This window comes from Gymnoscopelus microlampas (assembly GCF_963454915.1).
Source record: "Gymnoscopelus microlampas genome assembly, chromosome: 7".
In the NCBI taxonomy this organism is placed as follows: Eukaryota; Metazoa; Chordata; class Actinopteri; order Myctophiformes; family Myctophidae; genus Gymnoscopelus; species Gymnoscopelus microlampas.
This window is the reverse complement of record NC_139944.1, coordinates 6,530,079-6,543,459: the sequence shown is the minus strand read 5'-3', so window position 1 is coordinate 6,543,459 and position 13,381 is coordinate 6,530,079. Positions and strand designations below refer to the sequence as shown.

General features: G+C 48.2%; 1 protein-coding gene across 1 annotated transcript in view; it reads left to right on the top strand.

Annotated features, from left to right (window-relative positions):
- lrig1 (leucine-rich repeats and immunoglobulin-like domains 1) overlaps positions 1-13,381 on the top strand; it is a 64,452-nt gene that overhangs the window by 30,954 nt on the left and 20,117 nt on the right. Inside the window, exons 4-9 of the mRNA XM_084063214.1 lie at positions 75-212; positions 1,018-1,161; positions 3,448-3,591; positions 4,514-4,657; positions 7,562-7,705; positions 11,721-11,801. Coding sequence (XP_083919340.1) covers positions 75-212; positions 1,018-1,161; positions 3,448-3,591; positions 4,514-4,657; positions 7,562-7,705; positions 11,721-11,801 — 795 coding nt within the window. The remainder of the gene's footprint in view (positions 1-74; positions 213-1,017; positions 1,162-3,447; positions 3,592-4,513; positions 4,658-7,561; positions 7,706-11,720; positions 11,802-13,381) is intronic.

Below are 13,381 nucleotides of genomic sequence, written 5' to 3'. Positions count from 1 at the left end.
GCTCCAAACACCGGCCCCTTTGAACGTGTCATTTGTTTATTTCTGTGTTTTTTATTTGTTTTTTCCTTTCTCAGACATCACAATAAGATCCGCAGCGTGGACGGCATGCGGCTCGGAGACATGGCTTCCCTGGAGACGCTGGATCTGAGTAACAATGACATCACGGAGCTGCGAGGCCACGGCTTCCCGGCGGGCCTTCAAATCAAAGACCTGTGAGTTAAGAGAGAGAGCTCTGTGTCTTCGTCTTGATTTTGTCTCCCCTTTTTTTATTCTTTGCTTTTAGCTCTTAACCCATTAAGACCTGAGGCCAATTCAAAAAATGTTTTTTGAAAAAAAAATAGCAGATCTAAGTTCATAGCGCGGCACTCGGTGCCGTGCTATGAACTTGTATGTCTGCTATTTTTGAATAGCCTAAAGAAATCTAAAAGTGACACAGATGCGTTCCCGGTCTTAATGGGTTAAACCTTATAATACTCCGCTGACCGGGGTCCCCCAGGGGTCTGTACTTGGGGGCCCCCTCCTTCTTTACCCTCTACATCACATCTCTTGACGAGCTTGTTAAATCGCCTATTTTCACCAAATGGTCGCCTTCTAATACACGTCCAGAATATGGAGGCCGGGGCTCATGTGGTTAATACAGTTCGTTTTGTTTTTCTGTAAAGCGTCTTTTGAGTGCTTAGAAAGGCGCTATGAGCTCAGTTCTGGGCTCTCCCCAGGTTGGCAGAGGGAGAGCAGCGCCCAGGATTACATAGACAATTGGCACTGGGTGAAAACATGGGTTACAAAATCGTGGGATAAAAATGTAAATAGATAAAAAAGAAAGGCGCTACATAAGCCTGATTGTATTATAACATTATTATTATTAATGTCTGTTCCCCGTGCCATCCTTTTTTCATTTACTTGTCTTCCTTTCACTCTCTCACGGTCGGTTTCGACCACACGGCTGCGGCCCATTCCAAACCAAGAGCTGTGTGTGTGTGTGTGTGTTTTAAGACGTGCCGTGTCTCTGTTTTCCAGGTACCTGAGCAACAACAAGATCAGCACGTTGGAGCTGGGAGCCCTGGACCATCTGGGCTCGACCCTGCAGGTCCTCAGGCTGAGCCGGAACCGCATCAGCCAGGTCCCTGTCAAGGCCTTCCGGCTGCCCAGGCTCATACAGCTGTGAGTACAGCACTAAGAAAAAAAAGAAAAGAAAAAAAAACAGTTCAGGAGCTACACACACACACGCAAGTTTGTATTACTATACTTGTGAGGACATCAACATTTTAGGAAGCCGATTTTATGATTGATTTATGATATTTTGGGGGCATTTCTAACCGCAAGTCTAAAGCCGACAAATAGCAGATCTACAAGCTCACAACGTGTCGCGCTGCGACACGTTGTGAGCTTGTAGATCGGCTATTTTCCGGTGTTAGACATCGCTGCACAACTAAGTATAAAATAGGGGAAATTCGAACCCCAAGCCCCTAAACCTAACCCCAACCTGAATCTTTTTGTAAACGTATCTCTAAAAATCTTTTTTCAACCATAAAATAACAATTTCTCTTGTGAGGACCAAGAAAATGGTCCTCGCAACATCTATTTCTCATATTCTACAATACTTGTGGGGACGTTTGGTCCTCACAAGTATAGTAATACACACACACACACACACACACACACACACACACAGGTGTGCGCGCCAGGATTCTGCTTGCGGAATCTGCTACTTTTGATGCTTTTGGTGCGACGCTGTAGTATACGATCAAGTAGGGGCGTTAATTTACGAACAAGTTTAAATATGGAGATAAGAGGTTTGTGCCCGACAACAACAACAACGTTAATGTTGGTTTAGTTTGTGTGTGTGTGTGTGTGTGTTTAACGCTAGGTTTGAGCCCCCGGTCCACCAGACAAGCGGGTTCCACCCTAGCTTGATTTACTGCCTTCTTACCCACACAGTCCCTGAGCTCCAAAGTGGTGCTGGCGTGTGTATTCCCTGCAAACATTTGCTCCATTATCCACCTTCTCAGTCCCCCCCCCCCCCCCTCCCTCCAGCATAGAGAGGCGGTTAGAGCTATCCATAGCTCAACACCTCCATTCTGAGGGGGGGACGGGGGAGGGACACATGTAATGGGAATCTCGTCCATTGTGGCTCCAGCGGTTTCCCCCAGGTGCCCATTGTCGGGCAGGTGGCCCCGGTGACACTGTATCTGCACTGAACGCTGGTGGCGAAAACACACCCCGAACACAAAAGAGTCCTGTGTGGATGTTTACGCTCGCAGGGGCTGGGGGCCATCACACCACCCCTCACACACACACACACACACACACACACGCACACGCCAGGTGTGCGGCTTCATCGTTACATGCAAAACAGGCTCCCGGCCTTTTGATAAGGCTAGAGAAGAGAGAAGAGAGCGACCTGTGGTTTTCACATCTCACGCAATTTGCCGTGCCCCCCCCCCCCCACACACGGAAAATACAGGAACCTAAACCGAAGACCTGCAACAAGCTGTGTTTTCCTTAGGTGATACTTATCTGAGTGGAGACAGATTCCAGGGGAATATGGCCCGCTTCCTTGTTAAGTTGGTTTTGCTCCTCCAGGTGACTTCGATTTATGGAGCCGTGGGTCGGTGCAAAAGGGATGGCCGGGTCAGAGCTTGACCCTTGTTTGTAAGCCGAGCGCTCGGCTTCAAACCCCGCGGGTACACACGCGCGCGTGCGCGCGCACACGGCACGCACAGCGCGCGCACGCACACACGCACAGGCCCCATACCGCAGGTGGAACAGATACCACAGTGGAATGCCTGTCGAGCCAGTGGTTAGTTGTAACCAAAGCACATTAAGCTAACCCGATTCCGAGGGTTTGACTTATAGGTGCGATGGATTCACGTGTGGCGCATGAAGGGCATAGCATTACTCGGTCAAATAAATTAAAGACACATGGGAAATGTTACGGATAGGATGTTTTTCATCACCCCAATATTAACCTTCAGGAATAGCAAATAGCAATCAGGATTCTTATTGTCACGTCACGGGGTTTACAGGTGTTAAAGAGGCAGGTGAAATTATTTGATCGTGCATTTTGTAGTTTCCGCGAGAAGAGAAGAGGATAGAGTCGGAGATGAGGGAAAAAAAAGAACACAGGATAGAAACAGGTTGACCCATTAAAACCGGGAAAGCATGTGTGTTTAGCGTTGGCTATTCAAAAATAGCAGATATACAAGCTCACATCGCGTCACTTCGTGCCGCGCTGAGAGCTTGTACGTCTACGCTATTTTGGAACAATTTTGAAAAATCTTAAAGTGTGCGAACTACAGCTTTTAGAGGGCGTTTGTAGGATCGGGCCTCGGGTCTTAATGGGTATAAATAAAAATGTCCTCAACGACCTCTTCTTCTCAGTATCAGTGACTTAACCGTTCTCCGTTGTTGTCGTCGTGTGTCTTCTCTCTGTCTCTCCGCCCTCAGCGAGCTGAACAGGAACCGGATCCGTCAGGTGGAGGGTCTCACCTTCCAGGGTCTGTCCAGTCTGGAGGTGCTCAAGCTGCAGAGGAACAACGTCAGCAAGCTGACGGACGGAGCCTTCTGGGACCTGTCCAAGATGAAAGTCCTGTACGTTCGTTCTGAGATTTGTGTTAAAAGAGATTTCTAAATGATTGATTGATTTTTTTTCACACTCCAAAAATGGCTCCAAGATTGGCTATTTTTGAATAGAAGTGGAAAATATGGTTAAACTGGTTACGCAAATTAAGCTGGAACCTCGTCACGGAACCCTGGCGTTATCCGTACCCCACTTTGTGAACCAGTGGTTTGTACAGAGAACAGGTCTCGATTCCTGTCCAATATAATCCTCCCAAATTCTCTGAACCACGGTGGTTCTGACTGAATCGGCTATTTCTATAGTATAGTTTGTTGATTACTTACTTACTGGATGCAGTAATGGTCTTGTTTTTTCATTTTAGATGTATTGAAGAGGTTTTAAAAGTCCTTAAATTGTCACTTTAGAAATGTGCAGATACCCTGTATACACTTACACTGTATGTTGGTCTGTTTACTGTCGAGTGAGAAAGCAATGTTGCACATTGAGCAAATCATCTGTGGACCCCGCCAAAACTATTTTGGGGACCCCCAGTTTGAGAACCATATCAGTCTATATCGGTGGTTCTCAACCAGTGCTCCGGGGACCACCAGTGGTCCTTGAGGGGGTACCAGGGGGTCCCCAGCAAAATGTGTTAACATAGTGTCACACTCATTTTATCCACTTAGCTTTGGCTATTCAAAAATAGCAGATCTACAAGCTCTCGAAAATGTGTGCACAGCCTTGAATATATATATTTTTTTTTTTAAGCGAACATTTTTAACTCAAATCTGTACTTCTGGGGGGTCCCTGGCACAACATTTTCCCATGGGGGTCTGCGGCCAAATGTATATCAATTTAGGGGTCCTTGGCATGAAAAAGGTTGAAAACCACTGGTCTATCTGTATAATGTCTATATGACTGTATCTAAATATGTCCTCCTGGCGTCCCTTACAGTCATTTGGACTACAACAGCCTGACGGAGGTGAACGGCGGCTCGCTGTATGGCCTGAGCTCACTGCAGCAGCTTTTCCTCAACAACAACTCCATCGCCCGCATCAACCCCGACGGCTGGAAGTTCTGCCAGAAGCTACGAGAACTGTGAGCAACAGCGGCAACCCCTCCATTAACTCCCCAAACACGTAGCAATTATTGACACGCACATATCTGTCAGCAGACCGTGGTTAAATAATATGCTAAACATGAGATAATTGTTGTGGAAAGGAATTCAGGGGTAGTTATGTATGATTTTAAGACATTCTTTTAAAAAGTTATTTTAGCTACCTGTCGTGCAGAATTTTAAAAAAATGGTTCCCCCGGCTAATTTAAACCTAAAAGAGGAAAACCACGTACACTATTTGCAGGATCAGATTAACGCATTCTTAACCCATTTAGACCTGAGTCCGATTCTTAAAATGTTTTTGAAAAAAAAAATATATATATATTTTTTTTACGATTTTTCAGAAATAGCAGATCTACATGCTCATAGCGCGGCACTCGGTGCCGCGCTTTGAGCTTGTATATCTGCTATTTTTGAATAGCCAAAGAAACCTAAAGTGACACAGATGCGTTCCAGGTCTAAATGGGTTAAATTCTAGCATTTCTTCCTCTTTTTTCGCTCGCTCGCTCGCTCTTCACTCTAAAACCGCAGGCCGTGTCCTTGAACTATAGCCTGAGAACCGTACCCTTCCTCCTTCCCCGCCCCCATATCATCCCTATACTACCCTAACCGGGGCTAAGGAACGCCGTGCCTTTAACACCCAATATGCCACGCTATTCTCGAGGATAAGCCTGTTTATCCCATAATTAGAGCTGGGCTTTGACAGTACTTAAGCCTTTCGACAAGCGTTTTTGTATTCAGGTCTGAGACGCGGGGGTTTGGCAAACCAGCACATAATCCCCCTGCTGGTTTGTGTTGTGGTAATTACGCCGTGGGTAAACCCTCCTTGCTCTTTGTCTAACCAAGGAGGAGCTATTATCCAGAAGCCTTTCAGAAGCTATTGACGTGACTTGTCACCGTAGCTAGCAGCAGCGGCAGCGGCAGCAGCAACGTGCTCAGGTGAGGCATCGCTAACCGCAGCGCCTGCCCCCATCAGGGGTATCAGTTTTGCTCCCGCACCGCGTTTCAGCTCAACCGTAAAGCGAGACAGAGATACTGTATGAGAGAGAGAGAGAGAGAGAGCTTGCGCTCCCCTCTTAGTCCACTCGCGTCCAGACTTATAGCTCTTTTTGACGATAAGAACTGAAGCGAACCGTGCCGTGAAGCGTATTTCACAGGTTCTGGATGTGCTTCCATTTACACTACGACTCTGTTTTAGATATCGTCGCGGGGATAAACCTCTTAACTTTTTTGTTCGTAAATTAACATGCCACCTGATCATACTACTGCGTCACACAAAACCATCAAAAGTAGCAGATCTACAAGCTCGAAACGCGGCGCGAGCTTGTAGATCTGCTACTTTTGCTGCTTTTGAACTTGAATCTTGAAAAGTTACAGCTTTGGACATATGAGGTTTCCACCCGACAGAGACGATATGGTTCTCGGAACCTGACTCCAGAACTCAGAACTTATACGTTCAAATGTTGTCGAAAATAGAGAAAATAGCAACATTGTGAGCTTGTCGATCGGCTATTTTTGCTTTTCTCATGAGTTTCGTTTCATGGCGTACCTCCTCCTTCAGGGATGGTTGCGTTTATAACGTAAACCTAAAAAAAAAAAAAAATCACAGAACTTACAAAGGTTTTGGAAGGTTTCAGCTTCTGAACAGTTCTGGCTTTAGCCTGGGTAAAGCGCCATTAGTTTACTCTGCAATATTATCTCTTAGCTCGTTTCCTGTGAATGTTTTCCGTTTTTGTGCATGACAGAATCGCTGACGGCTTCCCCATGTCTGGCACCGTTGCATCATCATGGTGAACGGTTCTATGATTTTTATTATCTCGGGTCGTGATGACTCTCTCCCTTCCAGATAGCGCAGAGAGAAACAGGGGAGGGATAGAGGAGAGAGAGAGAGGGCCTGTCTTTATGAGCAGCCAGCAGTTATTGCATTCCAAATAGGCCAGGCCTGAGCCTCGCCATCAGGGAGAATCTCTCCACACATGACCGGTCAAGCAGACCCGATCCTCGGCCCGGGGAGACAGGGCCGGCAGGGCCACCGAGAGGGCAATAAAAACACCGCCTTTTTTGAACACCGGCGTCCACCCCGATCTCGACTGTGGGATTCATTATCATCCGCAATCGGAAACGCATTAGAGCGTTGTTACGTGTTATAGCCGGTACATGGCCGCGGCGCGCGTGTAATTGGAAGAGCGGCAAGCGAGGTTCTCCGAGGGTTTACCACACGCTCAAGTGCCCTTATAAACTGAGGGCTGTCAGCTATGTGACGCACGTTAGCGAGCGAGAATCGTTTTTCCTCAACCGTCGGGGCGCTTAGCTCCGCGAGGCCTGCTAAGCACATTCCCCGTTAACCCATTGATACCTGGAACGCATCTGTGTCACTTTAGATGTCTTTGGCTATTCAAAAATAGCAGATATACAAGCTCATAGCGCGGCACCGAGTGCCGCGCTACGAGCTTGTAGATCTGCTATTTTTGAAAAATCGTGAAAATTTTTTTTTTTTATATTTTTTTCCAAAAAACTGTTAGGATTTAGAAAATGTTTAGAAGCGGCCTCAGGTCTTAATGGGTTAATGTCTTGTGGTGCAGGAGCGAGGAGGGGAGAACAAAAAAAAAAAGAAAAGCGCCATGGAAAAACACATCACCAAGTGGCAAATAGACATGGAATCAGCCATGAAATTCAGCATAATGATGTCTCAAGTTACCTCCAGTGTTCTGCCAAACTGTCATCTCCAGCCCCAGACCTCACACAGCATATTTCTCTTTTCTCTCTCTCTCCGCCTGCCTTAACAACTCCGTCTCTGCCCTCTTTTCTCTGTCATTCTCTCTCTCTCTCTCTGTGTCTCTCTTTGACTCTCCCCGTTCGCTCTCTCTCTCTCTCTCTCTCTCCAGGAATCTGTCGTACAACAACTTGACTCGTCTAGACGAGGGCAGTCTAGCCATGCTGGGGGAGCTCCACAGCCTCCGTCTGGGACACAACTCCATCAGCCACGTCACCGAGGGGGCCTTCAGGGGCCTCAAGGCCCTGCGAGTCCTGTGAGTCTGGCTCCCACAAAACCACACACACACACACACACACACACACACACACACACACACACACACACACACACACACACACACACAGAGCTACCTCCACCCAAATGCCCTACAAAACCCACACAAATAACTGACAAATAAGCCTCGAAACGTCCCACATGGGAGCAGTGAAAGTGGAGACCTTTTAATATTGGTTTCACTGATGTGATATTTGATCCAGCTGGGCTTATGGATCCCCCCCCCCCCCCTCCCTCCCTCCGGTCTGCTCTGATCTGAGAGATGTGGGGGTTTGCTTCGCTCGCTCGCTCTCCGAGGCCAGTGTTGCCAGATTCTGTGAGAGAAACAAGCAACCAGGTCTAGGAAAACCAGCCCAAAAGAAGCGACTATGGGCGACATGAGCACTTTAACATTATACATCAGCTATTTGAAAATAGCAGATCTACAAGCTCACGATGCGACGCGTTGTGAGCTTGTAGATCGGCTATTTTCAAATCAAATCTTGCGGGAAATTATGATAAGCAGATCTGGCAACCCTGTCCGAGGCAAGGGTTGGGGGGGCGGGGGGGAGGATCTCGGCCTCATTTGCATTCATGTTTATTCATGACTGTGTGTTGTTGTTGATTTTTTTTTTCTTTTCTGGGCATGGATCACCATTGTCGGGGGTTCCTGTGAGAACTTTTATGTCGTCTTTCCTTTTTTTGTTCTCTCTCTCTCTCTCTCTTTCTCTCTCTTGTTTTGTTTTCGGGCCGTCGGGGGTTCCCAGCGAATTTGGATGCCCCCATGTGTTGTGTGTGTGGTGCCGCTCACCTCCCTGGAGATCATTAACCCCCCCTCCCCCCTCTTTTACTTATTTTTGAGCAGTAAAAAACAAGACGGGGACATTTCTGTCGTCCCTCACCACCACCCCTTGTTCCACCGTGCCCACACACAGAAACATAAAGCATGAACAGGCCTTGAGAAAGAAAAACTAAGGCAAAGAAGGAAAGAAAGTGTGCGAGGTACAAAGTAGAAAGGCTCTTGTGGTGGGGGGGGGGGCTGTGTCTCTTCACCGTGAAAAGAGCCAGGGTTAGAAAGAAAGAGTTCATGCCTGAGCTCGCTAAGACGAGCTCTTTTCTCACAGCGCGCTACACAGCGCTGACGAGCCAAGACGCACACATGCATGCAGGCCTTTTCTCTTTTTTGGCCACATGGGATGCTATGGGTGTCAGGGGGGGGGGTTGTCAACGTGGGGTCCAGGGAGGGACCCTCTGAGGGGTCCTAATTGACCCTTTACAGGTCTGTAACTCTGAGACGGGTTCATTTGGTTCCATTTGTCCACTCTCAAGAGTTATGGGGCTAACTAGCGCTAGCTAGCACTAGCACTAATTAGCACTCAAGCATTATGGAAGGGAAAAAAACAGTCCATCTCTTTTTCCTTCTTGTCCTTCTCTGCTTTTGTTTATTTTTGTCTTTACCCTCGTTTCTGTCATTCTGTTCTTCTGCCTCTCTCTCTGTCTCTCTGTGCATCTCAGTCTCTCTGCATGTTTTTTAGGCAGGCCCTAATCTAATCAATGGAGTGGAGGACAGGCGCATGAGGCCGAGCTCTGAAAGGGAGCCGGGGGCAGCTTTAATTGGGCCTGCGCCGCTGGCCCGCTTGGTGTGTGTGGGGGGGGGGGGGGCTGCTAGCCCTGCAGCCGGGGTGTGAAAGCTCTGAGCTGGCCAGCCTGCCCGCTAATTCAGCCACGGGGGCCGCGGGGCTCATCGTCGGGGGCCCCCTTGCCGGTCCCCCCCCCCCCCACACACACACACACCTCCCCAAACCCCTCCTTTAACAAGGCAGTGGGCCATTCACGTCCACCCAGCCAGAAAGAGTAGGAAATTGGCAGCCCCCCCCCCCCCCCCCCCCTAGTTCAGTCCAGCTTATAAGACTGGATATGGCTGAAAGGAACCAGAGAAGGGGGTGGGGGGGGGGGGTGGGGGTGGGAGGGGGGCGATGAAGAAAGGATGGAGGAGAAAAAAAGGGGAATGGAGGAGGGAGCGGAGCAGTGGTTCTCAAAGTGGGGACCCCCAGGGGTCCTGGGAAGGGGGGGGGGGTCCCCAGCTAAACGTGTTTATATAGCATCGCAATCATTAACCACTAGCACAGGAGAACATTTCTTTTTGATTTTGAAAGTTACATTTTTAATAAACTTAGATTTCTTTTGAACGCAAATCTTCTCTTGTGGGGGGGGGGGGGGGGGGTCCACGGCCAAACGTATATCAATTTGGTGGGGGTTCTTTGACGTGAACCATTGGCGTAGTAGGAGAGGGCGTAATTCTGGAGCTGGTGTGAGTGACCATCAGCCTCAAAGACCCTTCCCCGAGTTTGAAAGAAAGTCTTTTAACTGCCCCGGAGACAAAGCGTGCGCTAGAGCGGCAACTCACTGAGCCCCCCCCCCCCCCCCCCCCCCACCCCTGTGTTTTTGTTTTTTTCCTCCATTACCATTTGGAGGGATGGGGGCAGGGGGGGGGGGGGGCGGGCAATAAACACACAGCATAATGAAATCTTTCTGTGATGTATTGTGGTTCTCAAACTTTTTCATGTCAAGGACCCCCAAATTGATATGTATTTCCCTATTTCAGATCCCCATCTGAAAATGTTTTTTTGCCAGGGACCCCCAGAAGCAAAGATTTGAGTAAAAAAAAATGCTTTCAAAAAAACAAACAAACAAACATATATACAAAGATTTGCAAAAAAATGTCAAGGTTTTTCAAAAAGAGCAGATCTACAAGCTCGTAGCGCAGCACGTAGTGCCGAGCTATGAGCTTGTATATCTGCTATTTTTCAAAAGCCAAAGTATAAAATGTGGTTAATAAGTGGTTAAAATGGCACAATGGTCCCATGCGTCGCGATGACTTCACCCTCGGAGGTATAACGAGGCCCTGCGATGGCGGCAAGGCGAAAAAAAAACAACGAAATCGCATTCAACCAGTGTTCGGAGAAAACCTCCGAATGCGCTCCAAAGAGGGCTTTATTTCTTCTCCTTCTTCCTCTTTGTTTATTGAGGCTCTGTTCTGCCTGTTCGGCCTGGCCGGGGCTCTGAGCTCTGTCCATAGACCTCATTAACCCATTAAGGCCCGAGGCCGAAAAAAAATCTAAATCCTAAAAAATGTTTTGAAAATAATGTAAAAAAAAAAAAAAAAAAAAATCACGATTTTTCAAAAATAGCAGATCTACAAGCTCATAGCGCGGCTCGGTGCCGCGCTATGAGCTTGTATATCTGCTATTTTTTGAATAGCTAAAGAATTCCTAAAATGACACAGATGCGTTCCAGGTCTCAATGGGTTAAGGGGTGGGTGGGTGAGTGGGTGGGTGGTGTTTTTTTGGCTGTGGTCGTACCTGCCACCATCAGATGCACAGACCCAACTGTCTGGCTCCCCACAACGCATTGTGTGCCCGCCAAACCCTCCATGCTGTCATGAATTATACATGGATTTTTGTTTTTTTTGCCTTTGCATGCCCATGCACACACACACACACACACACACACACACACACACACACACACACACACACACACACACACACACACACACACACACACACACACACACACACACACACACACACACACTCTCTTCCTCCACCCCTCAAAAGGGGAAAGAATGCGCTTGGTTGGCAGAGAGAGGGGCTGCTCTTAAGGCCAGGTGCGACACACACACACACACACACACACACACACACACACACACACACACACACACACACACACACACACACACACACACACACACACACACACACACACACACACACACACACACACACACACACACACACACACACACACACACACACACACACACACACACACACACATCCCGTGACTTCCCACCAGACCAGCCTCTGCCAAAGGGGCTATGAAACACTTCAGTGCTGGAAGACCCTGTCCCCTCCCCTCCCCTCCCTCCCTCCTTCGCCTACCCCCCCCCCCCCGCTCCCTTCATCTCTCTCTTATTCCCCCCTCTTTTCTCTCTCTCTCTCTCTCCGCAGGGAGCTGGACCATAATGACATCTCGGGCACAATAGAGGACACCAATGGAGCCTTCTCTGGACTGGACAACCTCAACAAGTTGTGAGTGCCCCGCCCCCCCCTCCTATGTTTTTGTATCTTTCCGTCTCTCACCCACACACACACACACACACACACACACACACACACACACACACACACACACCCCCTCCTCATCCCCTTTCCTGGCCTGCCGCTGGTTCTGGGATCGACTCGGCTGTTTCTTTGGACACAGACAATCAGAAAGCGGGGGAGCGGGGCTTTTTTCTATTCGGGTTCCCTTGGATCGCCACAAAAAGGGAAAAGTTTCCGGACCCCGACTCGACTCGCTCGCGCTCCGCTTGTCTGTTTGCGCGGGGGCTCCGGTCCAAAAAACGAGGGGGCAACAGAGTCCACCGGGCTGAGTGATGACTTAAAGAGTCCCTCTCTACCTTTCATTTCTTTATTTACGAGTCTTTTTTTTTCTCCACAAAACATCCAGGTTTTAGATTTTCACTTGAGCCAGTGTGCGGAACCGCCAGCAAACACCACCCACCCCACATCCCCCACCCCACCCCACATCCACAATCTGCTTTTCATCTTGTTACTTCATCTTCTCGTTGCAATTACGGCCAAGTCGGATCAAATTTGGCGACGGAGCGACAAACCCCCCCAAATCATATTTTTAATCGCTTATTTACAACCGTGCCATGTCATGTTAACCTTCTCATCAGGTCGAATAAAATTAAAATAGTGGGAAAAAAAATGAAAGACCGGAATAGATGTCCCGTGGCTCTCTCTCGACGGCCCCAAGATAAAATATGATATCCGTCCAAGATGGCTCCCGGTGTGAGACAGGAAGAGAAGATGGCATGTGTTTTTGGTCCAATGCCGATCCCGATTTGGGAGAGTCCTAGGAGCCCACCGATTACCAATGTTTTGACTGATATTTTGTCCGAAAAGTGCATGGATTTGATGACGTTTTTCCCCCCAAAAAATCTAAAATGTAATAATAGCCGATCTACAAGCTTTGCACTGCGACACGTGAGTGTGCAGATTGGCTGTTTTTGAAAACTGTTAGATCTGCTGCTTTTAATGCTTTCGTGTGACGATGTAGTATAATGATCAAGTAGGACAAAACGTTAGAATATGTTTTTTGCCCCGACAGCAATTAAATAATGGTGATATTCATTTAACCCATTAAGACCTGAGGTTTTTTGAAAGTTTTGAAAAAAAATGAAAAAAAATCTAAAACTTTTTCAAGATTTTTTCAAAAATAGCAGATCTACAAGCTCATAGCGCGGCACTCGGTGCCGCGCTATGAGCTTGTATATCTGCTATTTTTGAATAGCCAAAGACATCTAAAGTGACACAGATGCGTTCCAGGTATCAATGATCCACGCTCTCTCTCTCCTCCCTCGTCCCCGGTTGGTAGGAAGCGAGAGAGGGGGTGGACTTTGGAGGGGGCGGGTCGTTGACGCTCGTCAACATCAAACAACCTCGTAGCCCCGCCCCCTGCCCGCCTTTTGTCCCCACAGTGTTTGGCGGAAGCAACCCGCTTGCATCCTCAGCGCTGGCACTCTACGCACACACACACACACACACACACACACACACACACACACACACACACACACACACACACACACACACACACACACACA